This window comes from Mya arenaria, chromosome 9 (assembly GCF_026914265.1).
Source record: "Mya arenaria isolate MELC-2E11 chromosome 9, ASM2691426v1".
Lineage (NCBI taxonomy): Eukaryota > Metazoa > Mollusca > Bivalvia > Myida > Myidae > Mya > Mya arenaria.
In genome coordinates, this window is record NC_069130.1 from 70874547 (window position 1) to 70887460 (window position 12914).

Sequence of the window (12914 nt, forward strand, 5' to 3'; positions counted from 1 at the left end):
TAAGGCATATCACCATTCACATATAAACATTACAAACATATATGAATGAATTTGATGCTCAAGTTATTAAATCATATATAAATATCAAACATGCGCAAACATATATCCTATAGAACAGATCATGACTAACTGTCTGGATGCTTATTTGAAGGTCACCACTTTACACCTTAAATTAATATTACATCACCTTCAGTTCAACGTAGATATAGGCAGCTCAATACTTAAGTGTTAGATAATTTTATACAAATTTCATAATCTTTTTTCATTCTTTTTCAGTTGATAAAGACCGCCCTACAACCGGCGTCATTTTCATTTCGCAGTTCTTTTTTTTGTAATTTTGAATTAATCTATGCTTGATTATATATTCTGAAATGAATATTTATCTAAATTATCATCGATATTAATGTGATAAATTTATTCCAGTGCAAAGTTTACTTCTTAATACTGTAAGCATTTAACACATACAATAGGAGATCCGGTTACCTATACCAATTGGATGACTGGACGAAAGGACTTTTTCTTCCACGGAGTCCAAGACTGTGTCAGTTTAGGTTTAGGACAATATGCAGGAAGGTGGGAAGATGAGGCATGCGGGAACACGTATGGATACGTGTGCGAGTTTGGTAATATGCTTCATCTCTAGCAGGCGTGTTGTAATTTATATATCGAGTTTTTTCTAAGTTTTGTAACGGATTGCAATATTTAATGCATTGCATAATATTACAAAAAATAACAAGTACCAGATTGCGTAATATGACAACAGCTGACGAGTATTTAAGCGTGTAATAAGATACCAGTGTACGAGTTCTAGATCGCGTAATATACCACAAGTTTACGAGTACTATATTGCGTATTATTAACGACTACTAGCCTGCATAGTATGGCACAAGTTCAAGTGTATTAGATAGCGCAGTATAGCACCAGTTCGCGAGTACTAGATTGCAAAGTATTTACGACTATTGGATAGTGTAAAATGGCAAAGGTTAAGCAGCACTAGATTACGTAGCATGACCCAGTTTACTTGAATTTTAAGGGACTAAACGCTGCTTTAAGATTTAGGATATCAAAATATGCTTATCATACTTAGCCTATACGTAATTCATTGTTATATCACAGTTTTTCAAAAAAAATAAAAATTATAAATAAAGTGAAATGTGTTCTTCATTTTCATAATTTTAAATTACATGTAAAATGTAACTAGACGTATACATTTGTGTCAACAATAAAAATAAAAAATCTCATATTAAAAGTAAAGGTCGCAGATTTAAATGCATCTTAAACTTGCCTTATCGCAATTCTGTTGCTTCTCGGCTCTTGCAATTATACGAAGGCATAAATCACACTTTTATTTAAAATATGATGTACGTATACGAATTGAAGTCTAACAGTGTTGTACATGTGCTGGTGAACTAATTTAATATTCAACAGCGTGTACTTTCATTTTTCACCACTGATATATTGCCCCCTGCAGTTCAATTTGTTAATGGATAATATGTTGTATGCATGTGTAGACAATTTTGGGAAATGGTGAATTGCATATCAAGTTTGTGTTTCAATGCATGAATAAAGGTCACAAGATAATATCGAAAGTTTTAAAAGAAAAACAACTAGTCCAAGGAGTGTATTGATTAAAAATCAGGCAAAAAACATTCAATATGTTTAACACAAAAGACTGGCATTTAAAATCAGATGATTAAATCTATTCATGTATTTTGTGCAATAAGTATATATAAGTAAGTAAAATATTATTTAAAAAGAAGGTTTTTAACTCAGCATGAATAGATCCAGGAATGGTATTCAATATTGTTTTGTTTTAGTTAATTCTTAGAACGATGTAGCTAATCGGATTACTTGTTATTAATAACTAATCAATAGAGTGAATGAAGTCAATTATGTATGACCATAAGATTGACTTAAGTAGAATATTGAATACCACCTCAAATCTAAAATGTATGCAATAAATCTACCTTGATGCTACTTTATTTTCAGATTATAAATGTAATTCGTTTTAAACTTTTATAACATTGGTTTTTCCCTAGAATTTTTTAGGCAGAGAGGCACCAACTAGGTGTGTTTAGAAAACAGTATTCACTTACTCATTTGCATACCGCTCTAGAACAAACAGAATTCAATTCCGAAATAGTACCAGCATTGAGGATTGTGTCATGAAAGATTAACAATACGAATATATTTTGTGATAAACGTTTGATATCGATATTTTTCCAAACACCCAAAGTCCGTGATGCGGGCCACATATATATTTTAGGAAGTAAGCGTTTTTTGGACAATGATACATAAATGATATTTCAAACAACTTATGTAAACAAAGACATGTAATACAAACAACTCTATTAAACGTTGTATACATTGTGAAAAAATATTATTACCAAACAGCTGAAAGATAACGGACCTTACTTAATGTGTTATATGAATGATTTCAATGTTGTCCCTCTGATACACATTTGTGTTATGACGTTAGTGATAATATAATTCTAAAGGTTTGAATTATATGAATATAATATATCATATTACAGCTGCTGTTTTGATACCTACTGACTCACATGCAACACCGGCACCGACAACGCCTTCCTTGAAAGGTCTTGAGATTAAACAAATACATATTCTTATTAATTATATTTCAGAACACCTGTAATTTTACGAGAACATTTAAAATAATTGTATTAAGGTATGCATAGGAAATTATTAATTCATGATTTTAAAATATGTAATTTAATGAATATCAATACTTAATCCAAGGTTTGTAATTTTATTTTTTAGGAGATGTAAACATGTGCCCATCAAACGTCCTGTCATTATCACACCGCTATGGAACGCTATTGGCAAAACATGACAGGAGCTGCTACGAACTGCTGCACAATAAAGTCACCTGGGACCATGGAGAAGCCCTATGCCAACAGGCAGGGGGACACCTAGCACACATTAATAACGCACAGGAGCAGAATTACATACAGTCATTTATGATGGCGTATAATCCAACGAAAGCCTTTTGGATCGGTTTAAATGACAGACGAACTGAGGGGCGATTTGAATGGACTGCAGGTATTTAATGAACGTCTATGTTGCAAAAATCGTTTAATAAACTTGTAACGATCTATCATATTTTTAAGTGGTAGAATTATGTCATTCGTTTCAAATTCTGCGTGTATATATGCCAACCAGCTGAATGAAAGGCCGTTGCTAATCAGTAACTGCAAGATGAAACATTTAATTTTGAACTAGAACTTTCATCCAACATTGCACATGGTACCAAATGATATCAATCCAATTTAATTTTTTATTAATTAAATTGAGTCATATCAAAAGGAAACGGGTTATATGGTGTTGCAAAAGGTGTTGACCCAGATCAGCCGCCGCGTCTTCGACAATTCTTAAAATAGGGATTAAAGACACAAAAATAGTATACCCATTAGTATTGGGCTTAGCAAGAGAAGTAGTTATACTAATAGTACAGTCATTATGACATGACCTCAAACTAATTGCAACAGATTTTTTTTCAACTGGTTTATTTACCTATATATGTCTTGAATATTAAAGTCCTAAGGAATCCAAGTGGTGGAAAGTCTTGAAAAATACGAAAATCGGTGATGGCATTTTTTCCCGTTAGCGACCATGTTAAAAAGGTGATTTTTGCAATCTAATTGTATGATGCCCACATTAATAATTTAGTTCTATCCACAATCTACCAGACACTTTGGTTTATATTAGATATGAAGCTGGGTGTCGTGCATTGCATGTTTCGGTTTTATTTTCCGGTCAGCTCCTTCTTTTACACTTCGCAGATAAATAATAGTATTAGCACGAAAAACAAGATTTACAAGATTTTCAAGACAACAACTACAACACATTTAAAAGGCAGCCATGTAAGTTCATACCTTCTGTACTTTATAAGCTGTTTTAACTGTTGTTACAATATATTTGTAGCTTCCTGTCATTGTCATTGCATTATGTTTGAAAACATATACAAGTCCTTACAACACTTTATTTTTTGTGTCCATATAGCCGGATAGTCATACATTTCGGATATTTTTGGAACATATGATTAAAACGTATGCTTATTTATTGTGTTTTAATATTCAACTGATCAGTGTATGGTTATTTATGATAATTACTTCGTGATTTTATAAGGTTTTGATACATTTTTTTTCCTTTATAAATTATTTAGAAAACCTTTTTTGGAATTTCTTAAAGAAACATTACAGTCATGGTCTTCTAGTCATGAGTTAATAGTTTTATTGCAGTATTCACATTATTTCCATTTTTGATGATGCCAGCAATTTGCAACTCAACTTAGACAAGTCCAATGACATTTTTTTGTGAACTGACACCAAACAGTATGAATAGTCATGATGTTTTTTTTTTATTGCAGTGCCATCACATCCTGACCAATGAGTGACTCTCAAAGGTGGGCAATTTGTAAAGACCCTGCAAAGGGAGGTGAGCAGCTAACATCTACCCTGACTGTAAAGGGGAGTGATGCCATCAACCAAGCAAGTAAATCCCGAAATGTTGGCATTCATACATCACCTGGAGAACTGGTTCATCAGATCTGCCGCAAGAAATATACCAGTCAACAACAAATAGCCAAAGCAATTAATAAGAAAAGACAAGTAGAAGGTCGACAGGCATGTGCGACTACGTTCAGCTGATGAGAAGGTATTTCATTATGACAGAGACTGTCTGTTCTGTGGGAGGCTAGCACATGTTGGGACCAAGAGAAAGAGTTCTGATTGGACTGTATTCTCAGTGAGGACAGTTGGGTTCAAGTACAAGACCCAACAGCAGACATGGACCTCATATGGAAGACATTCATCTTGTTCGCCTCACCAAGGCCGGCATGGTCTGGGATGATGCAGTTTGTAATGCATGGCAACCATCCAGGGAAATCATCCTTCGTCTTCCTCCCAATGATTGACATGAATCCCAGTGACGCCACATGCATCATTCTCCACACTTAAGTTTGTAAGTGAGCATGCCCGCCGCCATCAGGTCAAACCGATCATAACTTTTGATCAACCACTTTGGTGGAAAGTCCTGATGATCATTTGTGCTGAGCCAGAAGGAAGCGACTTGAACTACATTGTCCTGAGACTTGGAGGCTTCCATACTGAGATGAGCTTCCTGGGGGCCATTGGGCATTTAATGGCTGGATCTGGGTTACAAGAAGTTATGGAGCTCATCTATGCAACCAATGCTGTGGGGCATATGATGACGGGGAAGGCAATTTCACGGGCTGTGCGTGCACACCTCCTTGTCGACGGAGTTCTCAATGCAATGATTGCATCTGATGCACTTGATGTGGCTCTCCCACATCAGCATGGAGAGCCAGAAGAAGTTAATATCCTCCCTCAGCCTCGAGAGCCAGAAGATGTGGCTCTCCCTCAGCATCATGAAGAGACAGAAGATGTGGATCTCCCTCAGCAGCCTGAAGGGCCAGAAGATTCAGATACACAGATGATGTTCACATTACATCAGATGAAGATACCTTAGCTAGAGATCTAATGGGAAACCATATATCGATGAAGTTGCTTTGCTTTATGCACATGTGATGGATGGATCATTGCCTGCCGAGGAGGCTCGTCGGGCTGATGTTTTACTCAGCGTAAAGGAACTGCTCAGAAACAAAACTGATTTCCTGAAATCCTCTAGTAGGACTGCTGCCCTCTGCTTGCAGTACATGGATATGGTAGACATATTACGCAAGTTTTTGAGGACAGAACGTACCGGAAACTGGGCACTGCATATTGCGGCAATATCAGAAATGCTTCTTTTCATTGCAGCATCTGGGCATAATCTGCTAGGATCTATGTACAGCAAATGTGCAAGCTACAGAAAGAACATCCAGTTGTCTACCGGAAATCTGAAGAAGGATACCATGTTGTCAGAAAAAGTAATCGACAATGGGCTGGCCTCTCAGTAGATCTTATTATCGAGCAGGTGCTGATGAGGAGTATGAAGAGCAGTGGTGGCCTCTCAAGAGGACGAGGTATGACCGAGCAGCAGCGTTGGATACACCATTGCTGAGTACTCATTCAAAAAGAAGGATCAGGCAATCACCTTGAACATTCAATCATCAGTGAAAATTGGTGGCGTGGTTGTACAGGTGGATCCTCAGCTTCTTTTCCAGCGACTCACAGTTGCTGCAAAAGCATCACAAGATCTGGCATCAGTGTTCAAGTATGAGCTTTGTAGTCATCCACCAGCACTGTTTGACACCTCACTATTGCTTCGACAGCCACAGAAACCAGTGCTAGCTGATACCATATGGGCACTCCTCACACCTGACCTTCCAGGGATCACAGGCCAAGTATGTGTTGGATGGTGGAGCACTTGTTCAACGCATCCCATGGACACGTGGATCTACATACAATTGCATATGCAGGTTGTACACCCAGTACGTCACGAGGAAGTATGGAGAGGCAATTGTTGTGTTTGATGGTTATGAGGGCACATCTACGAAGGACATGACTCACCAGAGACGAGCAGGTGGAAGTACTGGAGCAACCGTGACTTTTGATGAGGATATGCCTGTTACCATGAAGAAAGAAGAGTTCCTCGCAAACAGCACAAACAAGCAGCAGTTCATCAACATGCTCAGTGGTCATCTGCAGAAGAATACCTGTCAGACTTTTCATGCCCCAGGTGATGCTGATCTCCTCATAGTACTGAAAGCAGTGGAGTCTGCCACCACAAGAAACACTGTGCTCATTGGTGATGATACAGATCTGCTCATACTCCTCATCTACCATACCAACCTCGATACGCATGACCTCTTCTTCAAACCTGAGCCAAAGAAGAGCACGAAAATTCCACGTGTCTGGAACATAAAGGTTCTCAAGCAGCAGCTGGGTCCAAGTTTGTGCACTCACATGCATGCGATTCTTGGGTGTGATACAACATCCCGCCTCTATGGCATTTGTAAAGGAGCTGTAATAAAAAGTTCATAACCAGTAATGACTTCCGTCTGCAAGCTACAGTGTTTGGCACATCGTCAGCATCCGCTACAGATGTCGTGGCAGCAGGTGAGAATGCTTTGGTGTGTTTGTACAATGGGAAAACTGGGGAGGGACTCAACTCACTACGGTGCAATCGTTTTTGTGAGAAGGTGGCAACTAGCTCTTCTTATGTTCAGCCACAAAGCCTACCACCTACATCAGCACCAGCAAAATATCATAGTCTCCGAGTGTACTACCAAGTGCAGCAGTACCGTTAATAAGAAGAAGGGTACCGTTAATAATCTTCTGCCACAAGACTGGGGATGGAAAGAGAGTGATGGGTTGCTTTTCCCTGTCCAAACTGACTTACCACCAGCACCACAGTAACTCCTGCAGGTCATCAGATGCAGCTGCAAGACAGATTGCAGCAACCTGAGGTGCACATGCAAGAAGCATAACATTGAGTGCTCTGTTGTATGTAGCAACTGCAAAGGATCAGGGTGTGCTAATTCATTTCAGGAAACTGTATGTGAGAACAGCGAATTTGACGATCATGAAAACAGTGACTAAGCAAGCAGACAATGTCTGACATGTTAACAATTTGTGTTGTCCTACTTTAAAGTAAAACTGATTTGTTCTTAATATTGAAAAATATTGTTTTCAAAACTTTTATCATTATAAATTATTATTGTGTTGAACACCAATGAGCATATGTCAGGTCATTGCAAGTGGAAAGTCTTATCTGGGGTGGTATTCATTATTCAACTTAATTAAATCTTATGGTCATACATGATTGACTTCATTCACTCTATTGGTCAGTTATAAATAACAAGTAATCCGATTAGCTACATCGTTCTTATATCCATTTAAGATTAATATAGAATACCCCTGATGGCAATGGTCATTTCACTAATAAACCAATACCATCTTCCTATAATAATATGTGTTTAGCTATTAATATATTGTTAGAAAAACGTTAAATAACCTATTATAAAGTAGCAAAAACTGGTACCAGAGTAGGATTAAGAAACATTATTTTTTTAATACTTTCCACCACTTGGATTCCTTAGGATTTTTTTGGTTATATATGACACTTTTATGAGTAATAAACTCTTGTCAGATATTCTGTTGCAATTAGTGGTAGGTATGGCCCTTATTTGTCACAAAATGACTGTACTATAAGGTCGTTTTTGTTGATACCAAACCAGTTTCAGTTTTGGTGTCAATGGTCTCAGCAGTTTCGAACTCGGTTTTGATAGTTTGGCTTGAAGTAACAAATGCATGGTTATGTGTACAGTTTAAATAACATGGCGGAGCTACTACATGTAGCCATTATTTCCAATTACAAATATAACCTTTATTATTTAGCTCATTTGCCCAGTGTAAGGCATTGTTATCAAAAGGATTGAGTTTCAACAAACGTGGTTGATCACTTTCCGCCTTGTTGGTTTCAAAGTAAACTAGTTTTCGGATGGAACGAACCGATGAAACCGCCTCCGGTAGGGGTTTCAATAGTTTCGAAAACCGGTTTCGGTTTTCGTTAAAAAACCCCGATAAAACTGGTTTTGGTTCTATTTGAAACTGTAACAACAAATGCACAGTTCGTGGAACAGAAATAAAACCGAAACCAGTTTATAAACAAAAAAAACGCCATAAGACAAGAAATTTTATATAAAAAATTTCTTTAATGAAAAAAAACTTGTAATCAACAAACATACAATGATATAAAAGCAACACATACAGTGATCATATACAAAATCTCACTGACAAAGTCGCTAGGTACGAAATGCCGTTAGGGCCATCGCGTATGAATGTGTTTTGATCTGAAACGCAAATCTCGATAGACCGATGATGAAAACGCGAAATCACGAAACTACGATGGTGAAAACGCGACAGTACGATGATGAAAACGCGACAATACGATAACGAAAACGCGATAATACGACAGTTCGATGATGATAATGCGATAAACTATCGTGTTTCACCATCGTACCCTTGCGTTTTCACCATCGTAATATCGTGATTTCGCGTTTTTATCATCATACTGTCTTGTTTTCATCATCGTACTGTTGTGTTGAGCGGGCTGGCCTGTAAGTACAAAAATGATAATTGCATTCAGTCAAATGTTCATGAAATGCAATCAGCTGAATAATGTAATAAAGTATCATAATAATAAACTAGAATGTGCTGTGATAGAAAACTATCTATGAATCACCACCCGCCGTCTTGGCCCCAGGAGTCAGAGGCAAACATAAACCTTGCAGAGTTCATGGTTGAAAGGAACTCACACACCAAATTTGATTGGATTCCTCCTAACCGTCTAGGAAGAGATAGCCGGACAGAGGGACGGACAGATTGAGGCGATAACAATATCCCAACTATTTCTTCGAAAAGGGTGGGGATGATAAATAGTGTTTATAACTCATCTTAGGAGACATGCCTCAAGGGTAATCGATTAGAGGACTATTGTTGGCTGCTTCTGGGAAGTTAACTGCTTCTGAAAGGCTGGCATTATCTGCTGCTGGATATACTGCTGCATATATCTGTTATCTTAAATGTGCCAGGGAGATACTGCTTGGGGTGGGTTTGGGACTATTCGATAGTCTTGTATAGCGTCCGATAACGGCCGGATGCGGAAATACGCTTTCGGAAAGCTTCGGACGGCTTCGGAAGCATGCGTAAAGTTGATCTTTGGTTCGCATGTTTGTGTTCGTAATCGTTAACGGAAAGAACAAAGTTTGTTTGCGCGACCCAATGCATTTTAGTGAAAAACAGTAACCGTTCTGAACACTTCGTAAATCATTCGCAACAAATAGTTCACCTACGTTTATCTTTCGTCATATTTCAAATTATGTATCAAAATTTCAAACAGTTTCGGTCAAAATTCGCCAGAATTGACAAATTTACCAAATTCGCCAGGCTGCGTTTAATGGATTCGCCTATGTGTGAGGAGGCCTTAAACGCTAGATTTTTGAAATCAGAAGACAAGTACTCTTTGACGAGTTGACTTTATAGGCTGTTATATCCACGGTTTAAATATTGAGTCTATCTGTCCAACCCGCTTGTGTGGGAGGACATTAGATGAGGAATTATTACAACTGTAGCATATCCGTATATTTTACAGTTACAGTTTATAACACATGTACATAGCTCTTCTTCTGGCATTTTGTTTCAGACCAACAAATGGGTGTATGTATTTGTGTGCATACATTGCTAACTATTTCCCCATTACTTCAGCCTCTGACGTGTGAGATCAAGCAGGAATTAGTGTAATCTTTCGAATGTTCTTTTTAAATCAGCTTATAAATTGTGGTTAGCTATGCTGTCGTGATTCAAAAGTTCGTAGAAGGCGGAGTAATATTTTTTTTTAAATACGAAGTATATACTTACACCAGCCAATGTTTGGACTGTGTATTGAAGTGTTTTTTTTATCAAATTAGTACATGAATGTTTATTGCGAATTCAATAAAAACGTTTTTGTCTTATAGTAGTATTACTTTATTAATTACTGTTAAGATTTACGTAACTGGGTCTATGACTTAAAGCTGCCGAGCCTTATAGCCTTGATGTTTATATAGGGTCGGCCGTAAATTTTCATTGACTATAGTAACAGCAGTCAACACAATTCATTACGCTCGTAGCAATATGTACAGCTAATGGTTTCACATGCCCCCACTGTTATCCCTCTATCATCGTCTATACAAACCCAGATCGATGCCGATGTTCTGAACGTCTAGGCTCTTCTTCGGCGCAAGGTTGTACCGGTTGTATCCCGTCAATGTCCAAAGCGACTCTGAACCCCGACGACGGGAAGACTAGATATCTATAAAATGACCAAACGAAAGGCAATGCTTCGAAGGTCACGCAGTGCCACTCTTTCGATGGGTGTTCACTCCACTTGGTGTTCGCACATATTTGTGGGCCAATGGAAATCGAGGATTTACCCTATTTACTGTAGCTCCATAAACTGGATTCTGGTTCCCTTACATATTTATATACAGAATATAACTATCAATTGTGATTGCTAAATCGACTAACAAATAAAGGCAAAAGATGCTACTTGCATTCTATATAAAACTTATTTCAGAAATGAATAACACAATAAACAAATGCTATTGCTCATAACTAATCTCACAACATTTGTATACGTTTCACAAATAGGAACTCAGAATAAAACGAAATCAATCTAGAAAATAAACTAAAAAATAGCTACATCTTTGATTTTGTTTTATTGAGTTTTTTTTATAAATTGTCACTTTATATTAAAAGATGCAACTGTAATAGACGGCATATACCACACCGTCTGTGAAGTGAGCTGTTGCAGTTAAGGAGATGGCAGAAGAACACTGATGTTAGACGATTAAAGATATCTCTGTCTTATGAGAAAAATTAATGCTTTCAGAATAAAGTTAATTTATTATATTCTGCCTAAGAATTGGAACTTAGAAAGGGCCTTTTCATGGTATATTGCAATTCTTAAGACGATAAAACAAGAGAGTTATGTTATTTCTAGACAAAGCAAAATCAAATTGTGCTTGAACTTTATATATGTTTTAAACAAGTTGTCCAAATTTAAAAAAACGCTATTTTGGGGCGGTTACATATACAAGAATCGACCTTTTAGGTAAATAGTTCAGTGCCTTAGATGTAGAGTCAAGTCAGTCTAACAGACGACTTCTTTCTAAAATGCAACGCAATAAGTTTGTTATTCATGGGAATAATTTTATTTATGTTGCATTTCCTCTGTTCCTGGAGAGTTTATGCTGTGTGTCAATTACCATTTGTTCGAAGACATTGTTACTTACCTGGTCATATTTAAGGCGACCCGGTGACGTTCACAAACTGGACACCTGGTCACACAGACAACTTTGTGAATCACACCGTCGAGGATTGTGTGGTCGTAATACCATACAAAGGAGGAATCTGGGACGACATTCCCTGCGGATCTCAGAGCTTCGTTGGTAGTGACAATGGAGAGACCCATCTCGCCTTTTGTGAATACAGTACGTGTTTTACTTACACCTTCGTTACACAACAAACGTTTACATGATTGATCTAATCTGACATGATTGTAACACCAATAAACGTTCTAAAACAACTCTTTATTTTGCATTATCTTTATCTTTTTCTATGTCGTCATTTAAATTTATTGCCTTATAAAGGGCAGTAATTATTATGTGTTTGCTATTCTCAGACATCGGAGCCAGTGGGGGTGTGCTAGTTGGACGCTGAAGTCAAGAAACTGAAATTTCCGTGTAATTGTGCATAATACACCAATAAATAACCAAAATATCCGTTTACGTCGGATTTTCAAAACAAATGAGTCCTTGTTATGTACGTGCACATGAATAAGGAAATAATCCCTATACAGGCCACATGTGCGTATAAAAATTACACAATTCCCTTTCAAAAGCGTACGTTTTATGCGCCTATTTTTTTCATAATTATGAAACTCATACTTCATATTGAGTGCATGGGTGCCGAGTACCCAATTTCCAGTACAGCCTTACAAAACTGTGGTTGGTAGTTGATCGGCCGCTTCTGTAATTTTATGAAATCGAAATTACAAGGAGCAAAGTAGTTCTCATAATATTTCAAAGTATGCTGTATCTAAAATGATGTCAATCTAAAATAACACCGTCTTTCTTGTCAGATAAATACCTTTCATGCAACATTAAGTTGTGCATAACAGAAACGGTTTTTATGAAATTAAATTACACTGAAACTGTCCATACTCATTGTTTTCACATTCAGAAGGGGCCTATTCTTTTTTTTTTGTCGAAAATTTAAATATCTACCTGAAGCATGACCATAAAACATACTTGTTAAATTTGGGTTATATCGTTTGACAATATTTTCATAAATTCTTTGATTGCTTTGTCAAAAAACAACAACAGTGCCACCTTTCTATTGATGTCATGGCCAAAGTGTTGGTTATATGTTTACTGGTTCATCCCGTAT

The 12914-nt window shown here is 37.2% G+C and overlaps 1 protein-coding gene across 1 annotated transcript; it reads left to right on the forward strand.

Annotated features, from left to right (window-relative positions):
• Nucleotides 1-496: 496 nt before the first annotated feature.
• On the forward strand, nucleotides 497-12238 carry LOC128246334 (macrophage mannose receptor 1-like). The gene is made up of 5 exons (XM_052964526.1): nucleotides 497-623; nucleotides 2535-2597; nucleotides 2779-3060; nucleotides 11774-11956; nucleotides 12148-12238. The coding sequence occupies exons 1-5, from the start codon at nucleotides 497-499 to the stop codon at nucleotides 12183-12185; spliced, it is 693 nt and encodes a 230-aa protein (XP_052820486.1). The 3' UTR covers nucleotides 12186-12238.
• Nucleotides 12239-12914: the final 676 nt, after the last annotated feature.